The 25,066-nt window shown below is 32.5% G+C and overlaps 4 protein-coding genes, 1 long non-coding RNA gene and 2 other non-coding genes across 10 annotated transcripts; 3 read left to right on the top strand and 4 right to left on the bottom strand.

Annotated features, from left to right (window-relative positions):
- Positions 1-2,539: 2,539 nt before the first annotated feature.
- Positions 2,540-3,522, bottom strand: LOC116401717. The gene is made up of 2 exons (XR_004214051.1): positions 3,161-3,522; positions 2,540-2,745 (listed from the first exon to the last, which is right to left on the bottom strand). It is a non-coding gene; the product is annotated as an uncharacterized LOC116401717 (long non-coding RNA).
- LOC116401847 lies at positions 2,615-2,700 on the bottom strand. Its single transcript, XR_004214251.1, has one exon. It is a non-coding gene; the product is annotated as a small nucleolar RNA SNORD24 (small nucleolar RNA).
- Positions 2,812-2,886, bottom strand: LOC116401852. The gene has a single exon (XR_004214256.1). It is a non-coding gene; the product is annotated as a small nucleolar RNA R12 (small nucleolar RNA).
- A 958-nt stretch (positions 3,523-4,480) lies between the features above and the next one.
- LOC101212155 (pentatricopeptide repeat-containing protein At5g56310) lies at positions 4,481-6,762 on the bottom strand. 2 transcript variants are annotated; one of them, XM_011661747.2, is made up of 2 exons: positions 5,066-6,762; positions 4,481-4,905 (listed from the first exon to the last, which is right to left on the bottom strand). In XM_011661747.2, exons 1-2 carry the CDS (start codon positions 6,684-6,686, stop codon positions 4,892-4,894), a joined length of 1,635 nt encoding a protein of 544 aa, XP_011660049.1. In that variant the 5' UTR covers positions 6,687-6,762; the 3' UTR covers positions 4,481-4,891. The 2 variants fall into 2 exon arrangements, with proteins under 2 accessions (XP_011660049.1, XP_004144134.2); XM_004144086.3 differs by having other exon boundaries at positions 4,481-4,857.
- Positions 6,763-8,429: 1,667 nt separating this feature from the next.
- Positions 8,430-13,540, top strand: LOC101217040 (transcription factor Pur-alpha 1). Of its 3 annotated transcripts, none has more exons than XM_011661745.2 (6): positions 8,430-8,579; positions 8,986-9,372; positions 9,472-9,519; positions 12,274-12,414; positions 12,520-12,762; positions 12,898-13,540. In XM_011661745.2, the coding sequence occupies exons 2-6, from the start codon at positions 9,046-9,048 to the stop codon at positions 13,048-13,050; spliced, it is 912 nt and encodes a 303-aa protein (XP_011660047.1). In that variant the 5' UTR covers positions 8,430-8,579; positions 8,986-9,045; the 3' UTR covers positions 13,051-13,540. The 3 variants fall into 3 exon arrangements, with proteins under 3 accessions (XP_011660047.1, XP_031736036.1, XP_011660046.1); XM_031880176.1 differs by lacking the exon at positions 8,430-8,579 and adding an exon at positions 8,593-8,677; XM_011661744.2 differs by lacking the exon at positions 8,430-8,579 and having other exon boundaries at positions 8,712-9,372.
- A 1,953-nt stretch (positions 13,541-15,493) lies between these two features.
- Positions 15,494-19,338, top strand: LOC101215686 (protein FATTY ACID EXPORT 2, chloroplastic). Its single transcript, XM_004144013.3, has 4 exons — positions 15,494-15,789; positions 15,886-16,149; positions 16,251-16,385; positions 18,944-19,338. Exons 1-4 carry the CDS (start codon positions 15,666-15,668, stop codon positions 19,081-19,083), a joined length of 663 nt encoding a protein of 220 aa, XP_004144061.1. The 5' UTR covers positions 15,494-15,665; the 3' UTR covers positions 19,084-19,338.
- Positions 19,339-20,422: 1,084 nt separating this feature from the next.
- On the top strand, positions 20,423-24,758 carry LOC101215213 (vacuolar protein sorting-associated protein 27). Its single transcript, XM_004144011.3, has 10 exons — positions 20,423-20,713; positions 20,884-20,940; positions 21,053-21,120; positions 21,965-22,181; positions 22,259-22,356; positions 22,500-22,545; positions 22,636-22,695; positions 22,765-22,815; positions 22,912-22,990; positions 24,263-24,758. Exons 1-10 carry the CDS (start codon positions 20,633-20,635, stop codon positions 24,331-24,333), a joined length of 828 nt encoding a protein of 275 aa, XP_004144059.1. The 5' UTR covers positions 20,423-20,632; the 3' UTR covers positions 24,334-24,758.
- The last annotated feature ends 308 nt before the right edge of the window (positions 24,759-25,066 follow it).

Raw genomic sequence — 25,066 nt, 5'->3', positions numbered from 1 at the left:
TAGTTATCAAGAGGCTACCACCACCACCATGATTTTTACAAAAAAAAAGTGGGTAAGTTATTCAAAAGTATTGCAACAAGAATGATTGATATATGTTTTTTGAGCACAAACTCTCAATACTAAAACAATCTGTTATGTTATATGAATTTATATTGTGGCAAAAGATTTCATGAATGATTTGTTATCCTATTTCAATAACAATAAAGAATATTTTGCACAATTTTCTTCATTTGAACGTTTAAATTTAGAGGATGTGTTTGGATTGACAACTCTTTGCCTCTCTTCATATGCCTTGAATTCATCTTTTCACGTCTTTTGAGTTTTAAACAAATAATAATATTTGATGGAGATGTTTGGCACACCAATGTGAGATGAGTTAAGCTTGTATAATATATTAATTTCTGCTGACTTTACATGGTAGTTTGAGTGTTATTATACCAACTCCACAATTCTCACATCTAACACTGACGATCTATCTTCGATGAGCACATTCGCTCGATGAAGTTAAGCTTATGTCTCCGACACCAACCTACAATGACAAAACTTTTGGCAAAAATCACATTTGGTAATCAACTTCAACAATCACCTTTAACTTTGAACTCCAACAACTACCTCTTTACAATAAACCATCTTTGACAACACTACAAATGGTAAGTGCTTTTATGTACTAGAAAAATAACTTTGTTGACAAAAGTGCTAAATACAAAATTAAAATTACTAATTTATAATGTTTAATAGTCGTATTTTATAGTAATTTAATATTGAGAAGTTGGCTAAGGATGGTTAGGTCATTTTTATAGATTTGTTTATCATAAATATTCATAAAATTGATTGTTTCTTAACAATATCACTATAACAATGCTTTTAGTATATACACGAAATTGGTTTATACATACATAGTTGAATGGTAAACAAAAAACAAAGCAAAAATACCAAATAACAAAAAAATATTCTTAAAATGGAGATTTTTTAAAAAATTCAAAATTGAAAATATATTATTTGATGGTTCTTCAGTGTACGACAGTACTTAAAAGTACTTATACTTAGTGTATGAGATACTGATTATTACTGAATTATTATATTATGACATAATCAGAGTGAGAAATAGTGGAGAGGAAGAGTAATAAATAGTGAAAAAAGAGTCGGAAAAATAAATCAATCCTTCGTAATAATCTTTTTTAAAAATAATGTAAAATTTAAAAGATATATTAAAAATAGGTTGAGTGTAAAAGTATTTCTAAAAATAGGTAAGTTGATGAATTCCACTTCTCATTTTTCTTATTTTTATATAGGTCTCACATTTTTATATTTTTTCATTATTTATATATATAGATCCCACATTTAACTATTTCTTTATATATATACATATCCACATATAATACAATATATATATTAAACATTCAAATGGTAAAAATACCTTTCTTTATTAAATTATTTTATTCTTTCTTTTATATATATATTTAAATATAACAATCTTCAATTTTTTATTTAAATACTTTTCTCTAATTCAATTTAATTATTACTTAATCAAAATTATGCATTTTTTCTATATTTTAAAAAAATCTATATATTAACAAAATATGTTACTAAAAAATATATTAAACAAATAAAAATATTAATAATAATAATTTAGTAAAATAAAAATAATAATAATAATAAATCGTTACATTGAATAAAAAAAATTAAAATATATAAATATTAAATATCTGCATATCTAATTTTTCTTATTAATTCATTTTTTTATTTAATTTAATTTAGTAAAAGAAATATATTAATAAGATCCGTAATTTGAATTTTGAATACTATGCCAAACAACTCCTAACATTTATTTGAATACATTTATTGAGTTGATTTCAAAAAATGAGTAAGTTTAAAAAAGATTGTAAAAACAAGTGCTTTCAAAACTATTGTTGATAAATAACGAGAGATGAATTAGTGACATTCTAATAAAATACCAAAATTTTCACCATTTTCATTCAAATAATTTTAAAAAAATACGTTTGTCCTCATTTTTCAAAAACTAACCCATTTTTCCACCAATTTCTAATATTGGCAATTACGTTTTTTCATTATTGGCAGGAATTTCTAGCCAATTTCTAATATCTACAATTACGTTTTTTCAATTTGAAATGTCTTAAGGTTTATTGATGCTCCAAGAGGCACTTTCACTTCTACCCTCCTTTCAAGGGTTGGCCCCGTCGTTCCCTATTCGTACTGAAACTTTCTTCACATCAAAAATGTCCCTAATCTTCTATACTATTCAAAGATATCCTCAATGCCCATAATCTTCTAGCTCTCAGCTTAAAGAACATTAACTACACACATTTTCAAACTTCTATTCTCAACATAACAATGGACTATGGTTTCATTTGAGTTCAAAGGTGTAAAGGTGATGATAGTCATTGGGCTTGAGTTTATTATTATGTTTCTCTCTGATTTCTTTAACTTCTATGGTCGCAATGACTAATGGAACCTGATTTGAAATTTTGCGTTAAATATGAAAAAGATTTCAAACATAAATCTTACGAACTGAATTCAGTTTTACAAAGACTTGAGAATAAATTGAAGAAAATTTTATAAGAAACATCTGAGGAAAATGGAGATCAATTAGAAAGGCCTCAGAGATCTTGGTGGTTAGATGATCATCATACAGGATAAATCCATCAAGAGTAGCAAATATTTATAATCACATCACCGGCCTTGTCATTCCAAACTAAAGTGGGGAAAAAAACAAGCAAATCCTTCCTACATTCAAATAAAAAGGGCGGAAAATCAAAAGTGAAACAAAGAGAAACTAGAAAATAGTTTTGATGTGATCAGAAGTAGCTGGTTGTAATATCATGAATTATCATTGGGAATCCGTCTGATTTTTTTCATCATTTCACATCATAAACCTCAACAGCAAAAACCAGTTCCAATTAAGCAAGGAAAACAAAGAAATGAGAAGGAATGACAATATCAATACCAGTCACGAAAGATTTTTAAAAAAATGGAAGGCATACGAAACTAATTTTAGAAATATTAATAAAATCAGAAATCAATATCAAGCACGGAAGATTCAAAAGAAAAATGGAATGCATCAACGAAACTATTGATAGAAAAATGAACAAAATCGGAAATCAGAACGAAGAAATCAGAAGGAATAACAGAATGTATCTACCTTGTCACCAAAACATCCTACTGTTCCAAGAAGAGGAACGAGGAGATTCGGAGCTAAAGGGAGAAATATACATAGAAGATGTATGCATACCGACCTTCCGTATCGCCTAATGATAGATTCTCTGATCGATTTCCATATCGGCAGATCAGAGAATTGCAATATTAGGCTTGTTTCTCCGTTACGAAAATCCAACAAACAAAAAATCAAATCAAGAGACAAATGTTCAAAGCATAAGAGATCTAACACTGAGAAAAGAAATAAACATAAGAATAATGAAAATCGAGGAGAGAAGGTTTGAAGAGTTTGCCGAAGATTAGAATATGAAAACTGTTGGATATGGAGGTTTTTATAGAGTGGTGAGAAGGAACCCTAACCCTAAAAATTGTGAAAAAAAATGACGGAGGATCAGGCCCATTTAAGAAATAGTTTTTTTCTTTTTTAAGAGAACAATCGTTTTTAAATAATTAAGAGAAAAAAGTATATATTTTTTAAAATAGAAAAATTGATAAATTATTTATACAAAATACAAAAATAAGTGTTTTTTAAAAAAAGATTTGAAAAAGCACCAAAACAAACACTAAGTTGCTGTTTTGTTGTTATTTTATGGAGGTTAATAATGTGAATTTTGTTCCTATATTTTTAATATTAGTACATGTTTGAATCAATATCCACGAATAAGAGTCAATCAATTAGTAGGTTTAATTGATTCATCTCTCTCGTACTTTTACAACTTTGGTTTATTTGGTCAATTCAATTTTTTTCGACATATCATACTTTCCGTTTTTGTAATTAAAAATTAGCTTTGAGATACTAAATTCATGGGCTTTACCAAAAATAATAAAAAAAATTATGATAATAGAACCCATATCATAACATTTTTAAATTTGTAAAAGTAGCAAATTTAGAAAAGATGACTCTCTCGTAACTCTATGATGTCATGAACTACTTTTTTTAAAATGTTCATGTTATCAATGTAATTTTTTTAAATTTTAAGATTTATTACAAATATATAAACTAAAATCAGGCCATTTGAAATATATAGATTAAAATTAAACTTTGATCAGAATTAAAATGACATTCGAACCTATTTTTTACCACAAATTTTCTTTATTTGTATATAATGACGAAGTTTTTATTTAAATGAATAAATTTGGAGTCATTTTTTCTTTTAGCAATTTGAATATTTCTATTAGGTTAAATTTCGAATCAAAATTAGTTTACTAACATCCCAATTCCCCTAACCATCTGACTTTAACTTCCACATTAGCACACTGGTTGGATCTTGAACTATAACTTGTACCTTAAGGTTGAAGAATTTTGTCCAAATATGAAATGATGAACGAAGTCTCTCGCTCACACACGACATATCCTTTGCATAATGCATTGACAAAAGAGATCCTTGACCCCGCAAGTGTCTAAAACATGGGATCTTTTGAATTTTTTTATAACAATTAGGGGTAGAATTGAACCATCAACTTTTGAAATGATAATTGTTGATACCAAATTATTTCGGCTAAGCTAGTCTAACAAATAACATATAGATAAAATAGTTACTGCTTCGTTTGACAATGCGGGAAAACTTGGGTCGGATCAAGAAGTTTGATTACCATGGCTGGATTATGAAGCTTCAATCTTGCTTGCCCTTCTCCAACTTGGGCAGTATTGCCATGTTGACTCTTCGTACGAGGTCATTTTCTCTGAATTCCCCATCCAAAGTATTTTGAATAAAAATTATATCTTAAAGCCTGAATTTTCAATTTTGATTCAAAAGTTACTGTTAAAATCTTGAGTTTTTCAAAAAGTCCAAGAAGTCTAAATAGACGAAAGGTGAAAATTCTTTCATATCTTTAAAGAAGAATAATATTGAAGCCAATTCATATCATTCATGGTAGTCAAGAAACTTACTCCATTCCTCCTGATACGATCCAGCCATTTTTAACTGCAGAATTATCTTGCATAATACATGATAAATCTCATGTACCTGGGAATCTGACATATCTCCAGCGAGGAATTCATACACTATGTTATTGATTTCGATAACGCTTCCACCTGGAGCCTTCTTTACACCTGCATTTCTCATCAGCTTCCTCACCGTACCAGATTCATTCCACTTACCAAGAGCAGCATATGTATTAGACAAAAGCACATAATTCCCACTATTTCCAGGCTCCAGCTTAGCAAGATGCTTCAAAGCCAGCTGTGCAAGCTCGGCATCTCTATGTGTATTGGAAGCAGCAAGAAGAGACCCCCATATCATGGCATTTGCTTCAAATGGCATATCATGAAGCAGTTTCTGTGCTTCTTGTAGATAACCAGCACGAGCCAACAGATCAATCATACAGCCATAGTGCTCAATTTTTGGCTCAATTTTGTACATTGATTGCATTTGATCAAAATAATAACGACCCACATCGACCATCCCAACATGGCTGCAGGCAGATAGAATTGCAACGAAAGTTACTTCATTCGGTCTAACTTTTGCCTTCTCCATTCTAAGAAACATATCAATAGCTTCTCCTCCAAGCCCGTGAAGAGCCAAGGCAGCAATCACGGTGGACCAAGTTATGACACTTTTCTGCTTCATATTCTCAAAAACTTCCAGTGCTCTTCTTATATTGCCTGACTTTGCATACATATCTATAAGAGCATTGTACAGTGAAACAATCCTACACAAACCATGCTTTTCAATATAGTTATGGATCCACTCCCCAAGTTCAAGAGCCCCTAGATCAGCACAAGCAGAGAGCACAGCCAACATTGCAATTTCATCAGGCTCCACTTCCTCAAGCTGCATCTTCCTAAACAGCTCAATCGCTTCATGGGGCCTATTGGTCTGTGCATATCCAGCAATCAAAGTAGTCCAAGATATCACATTCCTTTGAGGCATTTCATTGAACACCTTACGTGCACTCTTTAGTTCACCAACTTTAACATACCCAGCAACCATAGCATTCCACAAAGCCACATCCTTAAAACCAACAAAATCAAATAGCTTACGAGCATCAGAAACAAACCCACAAGAAGAATACATTTGAATCAAAGAAGTGGCAACATTCACATCCATATCCAAAGCTGAAGAAACCGTCTGGGTATGAATCTGCCGCCCAACTTCAACAGCGGATAACTTAACAACAGCCTTCAAAACAGATGGAATAGAGTAGGAATCCGGACGAAGCCCATCAATCCGAATCCTGGTGTAAAGCCAAATGGCGTTAATGGGAGAAGATGTCTTAGAAAGAGCTTTAATGGCGGTGTTGTAGAGACGAAGATCGGGGTGGGTTTTGTTTGAGAAGATGGAAAAGGCATATGAAGAGAGGCCAAGCGAGGTACAAGCGTCGATGAATTGGGAGAGAAAGAGATTGTCTTGATCAAGAGCTCTGTGCAACATGAAGCCATGGATTTGATAAAGGTGAAGATGGTGGCGGCAGTTGCTAAGAAGGGAAGTGAACTGAAGAGAGGATGTGAAAATAGCGGGTTTGAAAAAGGAAGAAGACGATTTGGAGAGGAGGGAGAAAGACCAACACATTTCAAAATCTCCATTGGAGAGTGAACTCCATTGCTATGTTCACCAAAATGCTCTCTTCTTCGAATTATTATTTCATTTGAGTTTGTTTTCAGTTTGATTTTTTTTAAAAAAACTAAATATTCATTTTAATATTTGATTTAAGGTTTATTAATTATTACATATTTTTTAAAATAAAAAATTAAATTAAAATATATACCAAAATTTTGGATTCTATCATTGGTCTCTAATTTGAAATTTTTTTGTAAATATTTTTTTTTATCAAATTTGTTATTTTTTACTGCTCCTTTCAAATATTAAAATTATTATTATTTTCAAATATAACAAAATAAATTAAACTATTTACAAATATAACATAATATTACGGACAGATGTCGATAAACACTAGTAAACTATGTAATTTAGCAATATCTACGTTGATAGGTTATGAAATGTTGTTATATTTGTAAATATTTTCAATAGTTTCGTAATTTAAAACAAGTTTTTTAATGGTTATCTAAAATAGTAATCATAATTGAGAAAGTTACTTTTTTTTTTTGGCATTTTTAAGTCTAATTTCTAATATAATATGAGAATTATAAAAAAAATAGCAAATTTGATTGATTATTTACAACACATAGTAGATTTTTTAAATTTTATCAATACTAGACATTGATAAACAAAATGAAAATATTGATAGATAGGGATAAAAGTTTATCGGTTTCTATCATTAATCGAATCCAAAATTTTGCTAAAACTTGTAAATATTTTAATTTATTTTGCTATTTTTAAAAACGTCTCTTTAAAATACTAATCTTATTTTTCAAGTTTCAAGATTTACGCTCAAAACAAATATCAAATCTCTACATGACTCTAAATAAAGTTTGGTTCGATCATATACTCATTTACATAACAACTCACAATGATTATAATTCATGGATAATAGTTGAAGATGAAAGGATCAAGATAATAAATTCATTTTCTAAGATGGGCAAGGTGAGAAAGTCAAAATTCCAATTCAAACTTGATGTATGTTTAAGCGTACAACTAATTGGATGTTAGCTTAATCCACCAAGAATGTAGCAATGCTTTAAATTATCATTTGAGAATTATATTGATCAAATTATTGTCCAGGTTGAGCTCTTATTACGTAGAGTATTCTATATTTATTTGGTCAATAAGAAATTAACTGTACCTTTAAGCAACTAGGGCGTCATACAAGTGAAATATCATCCGGTACATAAATATGCACCGTGAAACTTTTATCTCATAAATAAATTACAATGTATATCTTAATTCAAAGAAAAACTCGACCATGGTTGTTACAACAATGTATAACAAACCCACAAAACTAGACATGGATATTGTCGAGGGTTGGCCCACACAAGACTCAAGTTTCATAGAAATTGAGACTTGAGAGGCAATGTGAAAAAGTGCATGTCTCAAAGAAGAAGAAGTCGTAAGAAAATAAGATAGTCGAAGATGGGAAAAAATTGCGTAACTAAGAAGAATATGTAGAATCAATATTGAAGGTAATTGTGTAATTTTATGAGAATTGACATGATCAAAAGAAACCTTGACGTTTCTTAATAAGAGATTGAATCGTTTGTTATACTGAGGTTTAAAATGAGTTTTTATGAGAATTAAACGAAGAAGAATAAAATAAAGAAAGGGAAACTAATTTGGAAGTCACATGTTTGTTGTAAAAATCAAATTGATTGAAAGGAATTTTTAAAAAATATAAATAGAAATGAAAAAGAAAAAGAAAAAAATAATATTGTGGTTCATCTTCTTAGAAGGAAGAGATTGATAGGATGGTGCCACTGGGCATTGGCCATTGTTATCAAAAAGCTCAGCTTTTGACCCAAGTTGACTTTGGAAGATTTGTCAAATATTACCCTACAGTGGGTTTCACAGGTACTCTATGAAAATCATCTTCGAAATATGTTTCTTCTTCTTCATCATATTTCATTGTCATTTTCCAACTCTTCAAAACCCCATCATAAATCGTCCATGTAATTTCTAACCCTAATTTTCCAGAACTCTTTTGTCAAAATCCCGTTCGTTTTTTTTTTTTTTTTGTTTTTAAATTTTTATCTCATGGGGGTCACTTATTAGATCTCCCATTTCTAGGTTTCTGATTATTTTTCTTGGATTTTTTTGTATTCAAGGCATTTGGCGGGTTTTTGGCTTTTTGCATCGATTTCTATTCGAATCGGGGCTTGTTCGTTTTAATTTCTGTGTAATTTTGTCTTTTTTTTGTAAACCCAATTGGAGGAAAAAGATGCTGATTTATTGAATTGAGATTCTTGTACAAATTTAGATAATCGCTTAAATCGTGGGGAATTATAAGTAGAAACCGAGTCAGAGCTGGGAGTGGAAGATGGAGGGAAATTCCGGCGGGGGTGGAGTGGGAATTGGGGGAACGACGGCGGGTGGCGTGGCGGCGGGAGGAGGGGCTGGTGGTGGCGGAGGGAATGACGTGGAGTTGATGTGCAAAACACTGCAGGTGGAACACAAGCTGTTTTACTTCGATCTGAAGGAGAATCCCAGAGGTCGATATCTGAAGATTTCAGAGAAAACATCGGCTACAAGGTCAACGATCATTGTTCCTTTCTCTGGGATTCCATGGTTCTTAGATCTCTTCAATTACTATATCAATTCTGATGATCCGGAAGTTTTTAGCAAGGAATTGCAGCTGGACACAAAGGCATCTTTGTTTCTCTTCTTTCTCTTTTGCCTTTTAGTTTATCTCTTTGTTCTTGTTGGTCAACTTTTGCCTTTTTTGTGTACTCATCGTGCCTTTCAGGTGTTTTACTTTGACATTGGCGAGAATAGGAGGGGTCGTTTCTTGAAGGTAAATTGCTTTTCCTGCTACCCCTATTGTTGTTTGTTTTTTTTTCTCTAGATTCCAACTTTCTGGAATATCCATTTTTTCCTTGAAATTACGCTCTGCAGTTCATTTGTTTGATTCTGCCAAATTAGTGTTGGATGGATCTGCATAGATTTGAGAACGGGATTGGTCTTGTTGATCTAGAGTTTCGCTTAAAATTTGCACAGTGCTTTAGAAAAAGCTGACGTATCCTCATGTTTTTTCTGTTGATGATTTTTTTCTGAAAATTTTCTTTTGTTGAAGTTCTACTTCTGCTAAGTTCTTTCAGCTTCTGTTGCCCAAGAAATTAGCTCTTATCAGAGAGAGAAGAAAAGTAATGAAATTACTTGAACTTTGAGTTTGTTATCCAGTCATATTCCATGTCCTGTGTCCTTTTAAAGAAAAAGACCACTCTTTATTTTCTTGATGACTTTTATAGCCTCCGTTTGACAATACTTCCAAATGCATCTTTCCAAATATGAATTATACTATGATTTATGGAGATTCCCTAACAGTTTGACTTGACTTTTCCTTTGTTCTTTACTTTTTTCTTTGTTCTTATTTTTTTCCCTAAAAAATGTTTTTCATTCATCTTTCTCTTTCACTTAGTCATCTGCCGTAGTATGAAGATTTATGGCAAGCCAAAAGTTCTTTGCAAAATAATTAGGTTTATGAAACCGGAAGAGCCTAGTAAAAAAGAAAAGACACTAATATGTTGGCACATGACTTTTCTAATCATCAGCATGGACATGTGAAGGACATAGAATGTAGGAAATGTCTTCTTAGTGTATATATTTTAATATAATATAAGGATAATTGCAAAACCACCTAGTGTATGGTGGTAGTTGCAATTATACCCTTAAGCTTTCAAAATAAAAAATTGAGTTCTCAAACTTATCCAAATTTTAAAATTTGATCCTCAAACTTACTTAGTTGTATAAATTTTATTGACTATATAAGTTTGAGGATTCAATTCTTATATTTGTGGGTTCGATTTTTACAATTATTATAAGTTTGAGGGTTCAATTTTAACACTTTTAGAAGTTCAGGGGCTCAATTGTTATTATTGAAAGTTTGAGGGTGTAATTGCAACTACCACTAATGGTTTTTCCCGTCTGGATGTTGGATGCATTAAAGGTTATAGATGTAGATATATTACCCAAGAAGTATGTCATCCATGGTTCTTGTGCTTCCTCTAGAGCCAACTTTGTGCCATTAATATATTATTAATTGTTCAGTCATGTGTGGTTCTCTGCAACTTGATTTAAGCTAGTAGTCTAGTGCGCCTTCTCCTTGATTATTTGGTTTGAGACTAGATGATGCATGTCAGGCATTAGCGTAGTCTTGAGCAAAGTGGTTTAAAGGTAAACTTTAGAACTTGCAACTAGGAAATTGCATAAATCGAGGTTGAGCCACCTTGTTTAGCTTTTCACTCTGAATCTGATGATAAATTTATTTTCCACTCTAGTCATTAATTATTTTTTGTATGGAGGATGTATGCATTTTCTGCACACTTTAAGTTCTCCCTCTTGCTCATAACTCCCTAATTTTTGTTTATAACAATTGTTCTTGGAATGGATTACTGGAACAAAGTAATGTGACCAGACACTGAAACTATAGACATGGCTGACCCTTCATTTGGCCCTAGTTATCAAAAGTATTTTCCAATTCTGAGGATCAGACCTTGAAACTGGACGTGCTACTACATTAGGGCAAGGCTTGTATTGACTATTGAGTGTTGGAAGTGAAGAAAGAAGGAAGTGCTGAAGTAGAATAGTTTATTCTCTCTATGTCTGCTGTGACCAGCTTTATAGTTGTTCATTTTTTCCACCACCGTCTTTAGCCAGCCATTACCATTTTCTCCCCTGTAAAGGAGTTGACTTACTTTGCAAAATACCGCACAGGCTGCCATTGTGTGGCAGTAGATCCCATCCGCCTTCGGTTCCATACCAGGCTGCCATTGTGCATCAGTTCACATAAGCCAAATCTGCAGTTCACTTATTCCCAGTCTACTCATGTTCTGTCCCTTGACTATTGCTTGTTAAATCTACAATAAGCTTCCACGTGTACTACAGATCTCCAAGGCTCCCGTTTTTCTTTCTACTTTAGCTTTTTAATTTGTTTGAAGTGTCTTTAATCAGAGATGTGAATGTGTTGTGTAGTTTTATGAGTATAAATCAACTCTCTGTATTTTTCATATGATGCTTATAAATGGCTGCATATTATCGTCAAGTTTGTAACTGATTTCATTTTTTTTCTTTTAAATACCAGTGTGGATCTGAACCGTCAACCATTGACTACTTTGACCTTATATCAGCTCTCATTTATTCTTATTCATTCCCAACTTAAAATTCTGTTACCAGTAAATACCATTAATTCTGGGATTTGAGGGTTGGTAATTTGATCTCTTCAGCTATAGACACTATTGTGTGTACTTTTGCCATCTTCTCGATTGTAAGGCTTAAGATTAGGATTTTGTGAATTAGGGAACTCTTTCCTCTACTCTTATTCTTCTTCTTTCGTTTAACAAATATTGGTGTTTTGGCTGAACTCTTTTCCCCCTTTTCTTCTGGTGCCTCAATTTTTTTTATATAAAAAAAATCTGGTTTGTGAGGTTGTAAATAGAGCTGGCTTTTACGACCTTACTTCAACAGGATCTGTTCTATAGGTTGTACATCTGTGTCCTTGAGTTCTAAATAGAGCTGGCTTTTGGAATTTCAAATTGTGTCAACTGGGCAGGTATCTGAAGCTTCAGTTAGTAGAAACCGCAGCACCATTATTGTTCCTGCCGGAAGCAACCGGGATGAGGGATGGTCTGCATTTAGAAACATCTTGGCAGAGATCAATGAAGCATCTAGGCTTTTCATACTGCCCAATCAGGTTTCTGCTGCTTATGTCTAGCTTCTCAATCACGCCTTTCGTAGGCTTACTTCCATTGATTTTCTTTTAACACAATTCACACCGTTTTCTATTTGCCCAAACCAGGAAAATTCTGAACATTCAGAACGTCTCGCCGGACTTTCGGATGATGTAGGAGCAGGCTTCATATCAGGTCATAGTAGTCAATCTGGGCCAACCTCTGACTTGAATGTAGATAGACAAGTAGACTTGTCAGCTCAAGATGAAATGGGGAATCTGGGTGTTTCAAAGGTTATCCGAGCTGATCAAAAGAGATTCTTTTTCGATCTTGGAAGTAACAACCGGGGTCATTTCTTGAGGATTTCTGAGGTATCGATCAAGAAAACTAATCTTAAGAGCCATGGATTTTTTTATCCCTATTTAATCTGTTTGTCTGTCTTGAACCCCATGGTTCATTTCTTCAATTTCTTGGTATGAAATTCACCCGAACGATATTGGTTACAGGTTGCAGGGGCAGATCGTTCTTCAATCATTCTCCCATTGTCAGGTCTTAAGCAGTTCTATGAAATAGTAGGACATTTTGTGGAGATCACCAAAGACAGGATTGAAGGAATGACAGGTGTGAATGTCCGAACTGTGGATCCACCTCAGAGATGAACGATATGGGCTCCAGGGGTTTGTGTTTATTCCTTTTAGTGTTTGTGCAGAGCTACACGCACGCAGGTGTTCAAGTAGGGTTCAAATTTGTGGTCAGTGTGGTTGTTTGATATTTTCCTGTCTTGATTTTCTAGTTCAAGTCTGAATAATCCATCCTGCTAGAGATTAGCAGAGGGTATGGAAAATGCTTGAGAAGCTTAATTATTCTTCTTCCATGAATAACAAGATATAAAAAGATAGAGGGGAAAGAGAGATATGGCTTGTAATTGTCACTTTATAATAATGGTGAGTTCAGGTGTGTTTTGTTCATTTCATTTCCTGTAGTTACTAACGATTTTCACTTCCATTTCCAGCCTTTCTGCTTTCATCCCAATAATTATTTTTGGATTGAGTTCAACAATTTATGGAGATGAAACTTCGAACCACTTACCTTTCGTATGGGTATGTATGTCTTATTTAGTTATGTTAGTAAAGTGTTTGTCATTGATTGTATGAGTTGTTGAAATTGTTATGGTATATCTATTTTGGTTGCAAGTTGAAGAGTGTTTTCACAATATATATTGGTTATAAATTCACAAATATTTGCTTCTTTAGATGAAGCTGCTACCATGCACAAGTCTCCCTCAAAAGAAAAAAAAAGAGATACAAGATGTTGTACTAGAGCGATCAAATTGAGATGGAGAATCGAACTTTTGAATTGATTGATGAATAGGTGAAAAAAAAAAACTTTTAGTCTTCAATGCAAGTATAAAATTGAATGTAACAACGTAAATGATTGTTTTTAATTAAAAAAAAAAGAGATTAAAAAATGCTTATATGTTAAATGTGACCTTTCATGCAATGGGAACTAAGAACACAATTTTTATATCGAATTTAAAATTATTGTTTGGTGATAAAATTTGTTTGTTATAGATTAATTTTTAAATATTAAAAAACAATCCATTTAACATTTATTAGATTGTTTTTTTTTTATGAAAATCGATTTCTACTTAAACTGTTTGGTGGTATACTCAACTTTCATATAATATTCTAGATGATCAATCTAGATTAATAATTGAAATACATTTAATAAAAGCAAGCCACGAGGTATAACATTAAATAAAATTATAATAAAAAACTAAAACTTTAAAACGACAAACTAAGTCGTGAGGTTTTCGTTGTCTTTTTTCCTCAATCAACTCTACTTTTTTTGTTAAAGATAATTAGACTTAACACCCCAAGTCTTTTGATGAGTGTAGAACAAATGTGAGAACAACCAAAGCTCACACATATTACATAGAAACAAAAGGAAGGAAGTACTTTAATAGAAAACTAGAGAGAAAACGTCTAAGGATCAAATTCTTTTCGATATCACAATTGGTAAACAAACATGGAATCTTAAAATAGTAATACAACCACTTTGCAAAAGGTGATTGAAATAAGGTAAGTCTTTGTATCATTTTAAGCATAAGTCATGAGATAAGACATTAATAACATTCAAAAGTTCACGGTTTCATTCCATACTTAATAATAGTTTAACTGAAAAAAGTGATTTTTTCATATTTGAAATTATTGAAATGAATATCTCTCTAATTATATAATTATATCCACAAGAGAAAATTTGCACCGATGATCTAAAATAAAAGTTCAAAATGAAAAAAATAAAACTGTACTTTTTTAAACCAATAAAAGATGATTTTATGCTTATGTCGTCACGGCATAAAATTATAATTTTAACCTTAAATGCATTCTTCCTCTTTTTTTTCTTCATTTTCCAACTTTTTTTCTTCATTTTCTTCTAAGTGTATTCTTCTTCTTCTTTTTTCTCTTTTAGGTCCCTTTTCTAGATTGTTGTTTGCATTTTTTCTCTTCTACATTTCTACTTTTTTTTCTCCTTAGTGTTTCTCTAAGTATCGAGCATCAAGGATCAAGCATGTAACATAAATAAAGTGTAGAGAATCAAGTCTTGAGCATTGAACATCGAGCAACGTGTATCTAATATCTAGTACCTAGTATTTAGTATTGAGTATCGAGTAACAAGGAACAAGTCTTAAGTATCGATGTTCAAGAATCTAGTATATAACATAGAACATGTAACATAAGACACAAAATAGAACATCAAGTATTGAGCAACATCGAGTGTCGTGCATCAACTATCGATTAGCCTTCTCAACTAGAAGCACAAGAAAAATACTTACACAAGAAAAATGTCATTTTTCATTCTCTTTAAATATGAGTCATTTTTCATTTAGATCTTCAAATAAAGACCATCCATACAAATCACTCATACCTAATTTACATGAATCTATTATAAAATTTAAAATAATTAGAATATGTATGAATACAATATGATTATAGCACCATTTCTACTATAAACCTCGAAGTTTAGCTTCTAATTACATCATCTCGACATGTTTCTTGCTTGTCTCTATACTCGATCTCACTCTCGATAACTTGACATTTGATGACTCGACGTTTGAAACGAGTAATGAGAGGTAAAGGTAGAAGTATATTTTTTTAACATTTAAAATATCTAAAATGGTATACGAACTTTTAATTTTGACTCAACAATACACATTCGACAATCAATAACCCATTTGGAGGTTTACAAAAAGGATTCGGGAGCAAGAAGCAATATGGCGGAGGTTTTAGCCGGAGTATCTCAGGCGTCTTTAGTTTTCCGGCCACGACTTGGTGGAGCTCTCAGGACCAACAATTTTTCCGTTAAACGCCTTCAATTTCAATCCACAATCGGTAGAGGTAAACAATCGAGTTTCTAACAGCATCATTCGATTCCCGTTTTATACTTTTTGGATAGTAATCTAGGTTTAATGTTATATTTCACGTTTTCTATAGGAATTTCCTTTGATTGTAAGACGGTAGTATCTGCTATCCGTGCAACCGACTCCAAAAATGAAGACATTGACATTTATCCAGACACCACTGGCGGTGATTCTTCCGATAAAGGGATTGGAGGAGGTGGTAGCGGTGGAGGTAACGGTGGTAGAGGCGATAATGGTGGGAATAGTGGGGAGGGAGAGGAATCTAATGCTGACAGCCGGAAGAAAGCTTTGTCAATGTCGCAGAAGTTAACTCTGGGATATGCTGCACTAGTAGGAGGTCCTTAACGAAGATTCGAATTATTAGTTTATGCGAAATGTAATTGTAATTATGTTTTTGATTGCAATGTTGATTCAATCCTTTTTTTTTTTCACTTGCAGTTGGTGGCTTAATGGGATATTTGAAAGGTGGTAGCCAAAAGTCACTAATGGCAGGGGGAGTCTCAGCCTCACTGTTGCTTGTTGTCTTTAAACTTCTCCCCAACAACCCCGTTCTTGCATCGTCCTTGGGTCTTGGTAAGGAATCGACTGTGTATTTTTTAACTAGTTTCGTCTTACAACCATTTGGATTTGGAAAATTAAGCTCATAAATAGTGCTTCATGTTTGAGTTTCTTTGCTTTGTTATCTACCTTTTAGCCATGTTTTCAAAATGCATGACGAATTTTGACATTTGGCTAAAAATTCAGATGTTAGATGAAGAATAACGTAATAAATTGCGAGAAAACAAACATAACTTTAAAAATCCAAGAACAAAAGCCAAATGAATATCGAAGGACTTCAATTACTTTAATTAGCATAGGTTTCCTAATCATATAGTTGAATTGCTATTAACTCTTGTTGTTACTTAGTAGATACACACCGTCTTATCTGGAACTTCAAAATTTTGAATCCTGATTAGGAACAATGGGATGATACACATCATTTTAGGATGTATACGCTATTTCTAGCTATGAAATAGCACTTTCTTCCCTCTCCTTTGGATTAGATTTGGTTAAACGTCTAGGTTAGTAAGTATAAAGACTAGTTATATGCATTTGCTATAGTTTTCTAAGCGTTAGTTGTGGGATTTGTTAGTGGCAGTGACTGTGAACCCAAGGGAAAGCAGTGGGGATGAAACATTGAAACATAAGGAGAATATTGAGAGATCCGTGTTAGTCTTCCCTTAGGTTGTAGTCCAGTTTTCTTGAGTCACATCTGATTGTACTGACATTTTGTATCAACTTATTTTAGTTATCCTATACAATACTCTGATTCCCAGCAAACTGGTAGCAGAGCATTCATTCTTGAAAAGGGATTCAGAATTTAGAAAATAATTATTGGAAACTAACTGCACAAGTGGATACTATGGTGTTTTCTTTTGGCATCAATTTATTATCGAGTGGGATTGGAACCAGAACTGACATAATCAAAGCTGGATATAGCAGAGTTGTCTTGGAAATCTAATTATTTTTCAATTTTTCTTCATTAAAAAGCCTTGCACTACTCACTAACTTCCTTTTGTAAGTCTTGAATGTGGATCTACATGATGGATATATGGTCCAAGCTATTTCTAAATTCTGAGGTTTTCAGCGTACACTTGATGCTGATTGTGTTCGCAGTTCACTCTTCTTATCTACTGTTTTTATATTAAAAGTTGTGCTGTTGGCATTTTTTTGGGGAAGAAACACAATTGCTTGGCTCTCAAATTAGTGAACTGTTTGGATACGGAAACCAAAGATAAAGAAAACACAAGTATCACAAAGATAGAAAGAAATATATTGCATTATATTGAGAAATTACAGTATAAATAGCCTTTTGAGGGTCCATATCTCTCCCTCCGATTGAACAATCCACCAATATGGTACCTCTTTTCCTTGTGTCCCTAACATTTCTTTTTTATAACCAAGTTACTCCTCAACAAGGCCCTGTTGGCCAACGGTTGTTGTGGTTCCATATGGGGTCCAGTTTCTTGTGGAGTAAATAAATTTGGGCTATCCCATTTTAAGTGGAGCTCAAGTCAAAGGCACATCCAGAAACCCTTGGGAAGTGTTGCAAAGTAGTTTTTGTTCTCTTCTTTTGTTGTTTGTAGCCCCATTGGAGATGGGAGAGCATTTTTCTGGGAGAATAGACTCATCTTCTTCTTATTCCTTCAAGGTATCATTCCAATTTTAACATCCGGATGTTCCCGAAGGAACACCAATAAGTTTGGAAGAGGAGTATGGAAATAGGAGTTGTGAACTGTACTCTTTGTTTGAGTGTTGTTTGTTTGATAGAAAACATTGAATATATTAATCTTCTATTGATGCTTTGGAAGTTCGTATGTGGTATGTTGGCTAGGGAGAAGCATTATTTATATTTGGAGTCCTCATCATTTTGAAGGTTTTCTTTAAGTTTGTTTTATTTTTTCTTGTTTAACTATTAGATAACATGAAATTCCATCTCCAAACCAATTGGAAATGAGAGAGTAGCTCATGTATTTTATAAACATTGTAAGATCTCTTGATTTTTCTAATGTGGGATCCTCAACATACCCTTTAAGATGGTGCCCTATTTGAGGGTTAATCATTCTTGGATCAAATCCCAATGTATGTGTTTGGACTGAATGTCCGTTTCGGCTTCATGGGCTATGACATTCAATTAGATAACATTAGGTTCATCAATAAATCAAATGGTAATGAGAGTAGTAGCTCATGTATCTTATAAACATTTTGAGGTCCATTGATGGGCTCCTTTCCTTATGTTGTATCTTGAATAAGAGAATGACGGAGGTTACGGATTACATTCTTTGGGAGTAGGACTTTGGTTATACATTTTGCTCTGCTTTTCAGTTTTTAGCCATTTTGTAGGATTTTGGATCGAAGCAGTGGATGGAATTTTTTTGTAAAGCGTAGTTTATACAAAAAAAAAAAAAAGTTTAGTTTCGCTATAATATTTCCTTTTGCACACTAATATATTAGAATGGTCATCGTTTTAAGAAGTCTCAAGAAGAGCATATCATATGATCCGTCCAAATCTAGGGAGAAAAAGAAGTGCCAGTTAAATTAGTTTCCTAATTTAATCAAAACATAAGCTTGATTATATTCTTAATCTACAGGCCTTTCTGCTTCACTATTGGTAGTAATGGGATCTCGTTTCAAGAATTCGGGCAAGATATTTCCAGCCGGTATCGTATCTCTCGTGTCCTTTATAATGACTGGAGGTTACATGCATGGAATTTTGCGAAGCTCACACTGAATGTAATACGTTGAAGTTTTTAAAAATAAACGTTTTTGGCTCCTCACTCTTAGAATGTATGATGTTTGAAAAACTGTTGGCGGCTTACTGGAGCCATTTCTTGTGATAGTCATTCGGATATGTTCTTGTCTTTGTATAACTCTTTTTGTATTTTGGTTGGAGTTTTAGGTGTACCTTCAACTTTGTTCTTCACTATTCAGGTGGGTAGATTATTAGATGTTGAATGTTAAAAAGGTTTGTGTTAGCCCTTGAAAATTTTCTTTTTGGTGGGTGATAGTAGTCTTGGAGGTTTTCTTTAATCATTCAAAAATCGAAAGTCATGTTTAAAAACATAAAAACATACTATTAGAACATGAATTGATTTTGAGTGATTAGAAAGTTTTTTTTTAAAGTAATTTTATATTTGGTAAAATAGATTAACGATTTTAAAATCACTCTTAAAAGCATCTCTACTTTCTTTGTTTTATTATTTACTTTTACAAATGTTTTCAAAATTTTAAGTCAATGAAGAATTTATTTTAATTATAAATTAATTGTCAACAATAGCAAATTTGACAAAATATTTACACGCCACAACAAATTTTGTCACTAATATTTTTTTATAATTGAGTTATCAACTATAGAATCTTATAAATACTTTAATTTTGTTTTGTTATTTTCAAATTTCTAATCATGATTTATTAAATAAATCCTTGAAATTCTAGGGAAATTTGAACACTATTTTTTCTTTGAAATTCTAGGGAAATTTGAACACTATTTTTTCTTTAAAATTTTGGTTGCTTTTCAAAATAGGGTGAAGCTAAACATGGTCGTAATATCTGTTGAGATAAGAGGGGGATGGTAAGTATATATATATATAATCTCCTTTTTTTTCATAAAGAAAATATGAACAATACTTATTGGATTAACTAACACTACAATTTTGACATCCTTCATCCTATCCATAGATAAATGAATATTTTTAAATTTGAAACTATTCACAAAGAGTACCAATCTATATGAATTAAACTCTTTTTTTACAAGTACTAACTAGACTCTTAAATTATAAATTCATCCATTTAAACTTTTAAATAAAAATTAAAAAAAATCAATTTAAATCAATAAATTTATTAATTTAATAAATTAATACAAACTCAAAATTCAGAATTTAAATTAAAAAGTACAAATATATGTACACAATGTATATAGCAAAAGAAAGACAAATTTTACAAATATAATAAAATACCATAACCGATATAGAGTATGTGTATTTGTATGAGATAGTGTATCGATATAGATAGAATGGTAGTTTTTTTCTTCTTTAATAAAAGAATCCTTTGGAATTATTGTTAATTTGGATAAGACGTCTATTTCCTTTTTCTTTTTATTTATTGTAATATTTCGCAGTCGGAGTTCCCAAGTTCCGCTGCCACTTTCTTCCTCAGCTCGGAACTCGGAGGAGATCCCCGCACCTCCTCTGCCCACCACGGTGGTTCCTCTCCCTCAAAATTATCTGAAACCATCAATTAAACCAATCGGACAATCGTGCAATCGGCGGATTTTCACAATAATGTCGGTGGACCCGCCTCCTTTCCAAGAAGCAGCACGCTGCGATGTCTGCAAATGTAGTTTCAATACCTTCCGGCGACGGGTACCGAATTTCTGTTTCCTCTATAATATAATCAACTTCTTTCAGATGATTCAGATTGAGCTACTGCGTATATGATCGATTTTGATTCTGTTTTGAGTCTTTTGACTTTTGAGCTGAGATTAGATTTGTTCTGCGTTTTTTTTTTTTTTTGTTGGAATCTTTGTTTGCAGCATCATTGCCGATGCTGTGGAAGGACGTTGTGTAATGAGCATTCTTCTTTTCAAATGGTATTCTTCTTTTTCTTTTTCTCTTTCTCTTTCTCGTTGATTGATTGGTTTAATGGGGAATTTATTGTGATCTGATTGGTATATTGTGTGTTCTTGTTTGTGTGAAATTCAGGCCTTGCCGCAGTTTGGTATTCATTCCTCTGTTAGAGTTTGTGCTGACTGTTTTAATAACTCCTCACAGTAAGTCATGTTTAAATTTGATCATACGCTCTGTCACATTTTTCTTTCCTTATGCGAAGTCTTTTGCAGCTTCGAACATGAAATTTCATGTTATTAGTTTCAAGTTCTATATTATTTTTCCTATAAAGATACTTGAAAGAAGACGGTTAGAATCATCAGCGAGATAGTTTCGAACTTTTGAAAATTTGGAGCTTGTTAATAGATATTCAGGACAAGTTAGAATCTGTGGTCCTTGTTTCTGTTGAAGAAGGGGCTTACACTAGTGCGTGCTTGTTCATGAAGTTTGCACCTTTGTTTTTTATTCCATTTCTTATTTTTAGCTTTCATGTGAAGAAACCATTGAAATTTTTAGTGGGTTTCCAATCTCATTGACAATGAGAATTTTCTGCTCCTGTGTGAATTAGTGTGACTGGAACCAACATTCTAAAACCTTCTTTGAACAGTCTTTAAAGCTTAACGTCATTCAAAACCACCAATGTTGAGGTAGTTGGATATTGATGAGTGATCTGAAGGCTGATGCTTGTGTGGGATGAAGCATTAAATTTCTTACATCAGCTTTCAGCACATTCTTCTTGGATTTAATTATAAAAAATCATATACAGATTTTGGAAGCTCTTGCCTTCCCTTGTTTCCTCCTAATACTTGGTCTCTGAGGCATCCTTTTGAGCTCTCAATTTTAGGCAAAGATTGAACCTAGTATTTAGCATCTATGCCATATAGGATTACATCTATAGAGTTCAGCTTTTTAAAAAATTATCTTTCAGTATTTAAACTTTAATGTAAAAATTATCTTCATCATATAAACAAAAACTAGTGTAAATTTATTGAATCTACTTTATTACAGATCTAAAGGAGTTGGTCAACCGCCATCGTTAGCTGTAGTTGATCAAGTAGGAGATGCAGTTTCTCAATTGAACCTTGATGGGGATCTAACTTCTGAGCCTAAACCAGCTGTGGAGCATCAACCTGCGTTGGGAATTCCAGATTGCAAGTGTGGAATGCCATTATGCATTTGTGAAACTCCAGCCCAGCCTATGGAAACAGAAGCAGTATCTTCGCAGGTTTTAATATTCAGTAATTTCTAGTGCTCCTCATGCATCAGCCCTCCCCTGATGAAACTTGATTGTTCTCATGGCAGAAAAAAACAGCTTCTACCTCTACTCAGTACAATTCAAAACCAAAGAAAACTGACTCCAATCTAAGGAATAGAGCATCTACCTCCAACAGCAAGCTTCGGTCTGTTATCTGGAGTTTGTTTTTTTCTGATAGGATTGAGCCTGTTTAGATATTTTATTACCCTCTTTATCACTGTTAGTATTATTGAATTTGAAGGATAAGTCCGATTTTAATCTGCAGTTGTAACTCATATCATTAAACAGGAATCTTGCTGATGAATCGAGAATTAATTATGAAGCAAGTGGCGAGGTATATAGTCTGTATCATCTTAATATTCCTTTGATGACTGTCAAAGGCTTTGAAGTTCCGCTTCATCTTTAGAATTTCATGTTCTTGCAGGGGCTAAGGGAAGCAGTCAAGAATGGTGACACGATTGCTGTTAAGAAACTTTTGAGCGAGGTACTTACTAAATGCTTTTATAAAAATCAAAATATGTAATGGAATTATTGACTCTTCTCATGTTGGCAGGGTGTAGATGCAAATTATCACGATAAACAAGGACTGTCTTTGCTGCATGTGGTATAAAATCTCTCTTTCTTCACCCCACCCAGGAAAACATGGCATTCATTTCAGTTTAGAGGTATAACATCAGGATTAATATTTATTTGGATGTAGGCGGCGGTCTTTAATCAGACCGATATTGTTTTTGCCCTCATTGAAGGCGGGGCTAGCCTGGACTACAAAAATGCTCAAGGTAACTACTTATCAATGTTACTGGATCTTGATAATAGTATCGAGCATAAACTGAGTGTTTTAACTTTTCTATCCATTTATACTTAAGGTGGGTCTTTGAGAATTTTGAGTGTTTAAAAAAACTGTCTTGATAACAGCTTTTGTTTTTGTATTTTATTGTTTTTCTTCTTCATAATATTATTATGTGCATTGAAATTACTGTTTTTATTTTTCAAAAAAGGAATGTCTCATTCAATTATTCAAATGTTTCTTCTGCAAAGTTTCATTCTAAAAGGCAGAGGCTGTTCCAAGAAACAAATTTCAAACAACCCTTGCTCATCAGTTATCAGTTATCATTTTCTCTTTCTTCAAGCTAGGCGATTAAAAACCAAAGAATAGGAATAAGCATAGCTAGTTTCCGTGTGACTACAGTGAGTATAATGTTCTGGTGGTGTGTGAAAGCTGTTAAATTATGGTTAGCTTCTCTCTAGAAATTAAAGATCTTAACTCACGATTAACTTTTTATATTACTAAGGTATTATTCATTCACCATCTTGAAAAAAAGAAAAAAAACCTTTGGCCGATGTTTGTGACTGAGTTAAAGCTTGGATGTAAGATTCTTAAAGATAAGATCAGGCAATAAGTTTGCTAGAATTTTAAGTTTAGGGATGTGAAATATCTAAGAACTCTCCTATATTTTCCCTTTGGCTTTTGAAAAACTAAGCTTACAAATAGTCTGTGAGTTTCTTTGTTTTGTTATCCACTTTCTAACCATATTTTTCTTCTAAAATCATGTATAACCTTCAACAATATCTGTTCTATCGGTTGTTTTTTTTAAATTCATGCAAAGTTTGAAAACTGAGAAAAAGTAGTTTTTGAGAACATATTTTTGTTTTTTGGAATCTAGAAATCAAATCTTACCTTAAAAGAGATGAAAGAAAATTTCAGTGTAAAGAACGGTGAGAAAACAAACACAAATTTCAAAACTTACAAAACCAAACAGTGGACTTTCACTTAGAAGTGAGCACAATTAGAGAGCTATGAAAAGGAGAGGATCTCTCTTATTTAGAGTTTTTTGCGATTTGTAGACTTACACAAGTACAAGAGAGGAGGACTAAATTAGGGTACAACATTTTGTGATTACCTAAGAAAAAAAGCTGAGACTAGGGGTGAGGGTTAGTTTTTAAGAAAACCTAGTTCAGCTCGAATCAATTCGAATTATAACAGAAAATCGAACCAATTCAGTTTGGTTTCTTACACCTTGCATAATGATTCATTGTTGCCATTGCCACAGGAGAGACACCAATGGATTGTGCTCCAGCTTCTTTGCAATATAAAATACGAGAGAAGATGGAAGGACAATGAACAAATGAAGAGATGACTTAACCATCTTTTTCCAGTAAATACTTCCATAATCTCTGCACTGGTGGCTTTACTTCTAAGTAATTATATAAACCATAAATCTTTAAATTAATTTATCCTTTTAGATGCTCTCTGTAGTGAGCGGTGTTTGAGAGGCTGGATGGAAGCTTAGTTGAAAAGCTGTATTTACTTTCTAAAACAAAATAGGCAGAGAGATATTTGAATGTCACTTTGTCTCTTTAGCTTTTATATTTGTTTTTGTGCTTCCTTTGACTTTTGAGAACTGAGTTGCAAAGTTTGATCTGTGTAAGTTTGTGATATGTGATCTTATTTTATTTTATCTTTGAGTTGGTTAGTCTAGGGTGCCAGTGTGGTTGGGTTGAACATCTTTTTACATCGGACGAATGGTAAGTTTCGAATTTATTGAATAGCGATTGGGTTGATTCAAGTTATTTGGGTAGTTTATTTAACCTTTTGTTTTAAAAATGAGTTTAATGTTCGTTATTTTATATACTATATTGAATAAATATAAAAAAATGTACATAATAAACTACATAAATATAGACAAAAATACTAATAATGGAAACATACAAATATGGAAAATATTAAATAAGAATAAACCCAATTTTCTTTAACAAATGTTAATAATAGGTAAAATTTTATTTAATTATTTTTATGTATGATTAATTATCCAATTTTGACTCTCTTTCCAAATGGTGAAATTTTTTGTTTTTAA

This window comes from Cucumis sativus, chromosome 1 (genome assembly GCF_000004075.3).
Source record: "Cucumis sativus cultivar 9930 chromosome 1, Cucumber_9930_V3, whole genome shotgun sequence".
In the NCBI taxonomy this organism is placed as follows: Eukaryota; Viridiplantae; Streptophyta; class Magnoliopsida; order Cucurbitales; family Cucurbitaceae; genus Cucumis; species Cucumis sativus.
Note: the sequence above shows the minus strand (reverse complement) of the source record. Positions and strands in the feature narration are given on the sequence as shown.

Coding starts and splice junctions, on each gene's coding strand:
- LOC101212155 (XM_004144086.3), bottom strand. CDS start 6,686: ATGTGTTGGTCTTTCTCCCTCCTCTCCAAATCGTCTTCTTCCTTTTTC. Junction 4,858..5,065: donor ATCGTATCAGGAGGAATGGA/GTAAGTTTCTTG, acceptor TGGGGAATTCAG/AGAAAATGACCTCGTACGAA.
- LOC101217040 (XM_011661745.2), top strand. CDS start 9,046: ATGGAGGGAAATTCCGGCGGGGGTGGAGTGGGAATTGGGGGAACGACG. Junction 9,520..12,273: donor GGAGGGGTCGTTTCTTGAAG/GTAAATTGCTTT, acceptor TCAACTGGGCAG/GTATCTGAAGCTTCAGTTAG. Junction 12,763..12,897: donor ATTTCTTGAGGATTTCTGAG/GTATCGATCAAG, acceptor TATTGGTTACAG/GTTGCAGGGGCAGATCGTTC.
- LOC101215686 (XM_004144013.3), top strand. CDS start 15,666: ATGGCGGAGGTTTTAGCCGGAGTATCTCAGGCGTCTTTAGTTTTCCGG. Junction 16,150..16,250: donor ATATGCTGCACTAGTAGGAG/GTCCTTAACGAA, acceptor TTTCACTTGCAG/TTGGTGGCTTAATGGGATAT. Junction 16,386..18,943: donor TGCATCGTCCTTGGGTCTTG/GTAAGGAATCGA, acceptor CTTAATCTACAG/GCCTTTCTGCTTCACTATTG.
- LOC101215213 (XM_004144011.3), top strand. CDS start 20,633: ATGTCGGTGGACCCGCCTCCTTTCCAAGAAGCAGCACGCTGCGATGTC. Junction 22,182..22,258: donor CAGAAGCAGTATCTTCGCAG/GTTTTAATATTC, acceptor TTCTCATGGCAG/AAAAAAACAGCTTCTACCTC. Junction 22,357..22,499: donor ACCTCCAACAGCAAGCTTCG/GTCTGTTATCTG, acceptor ATCATTAAACAG/GAATCTTGCTGATGAATCGA.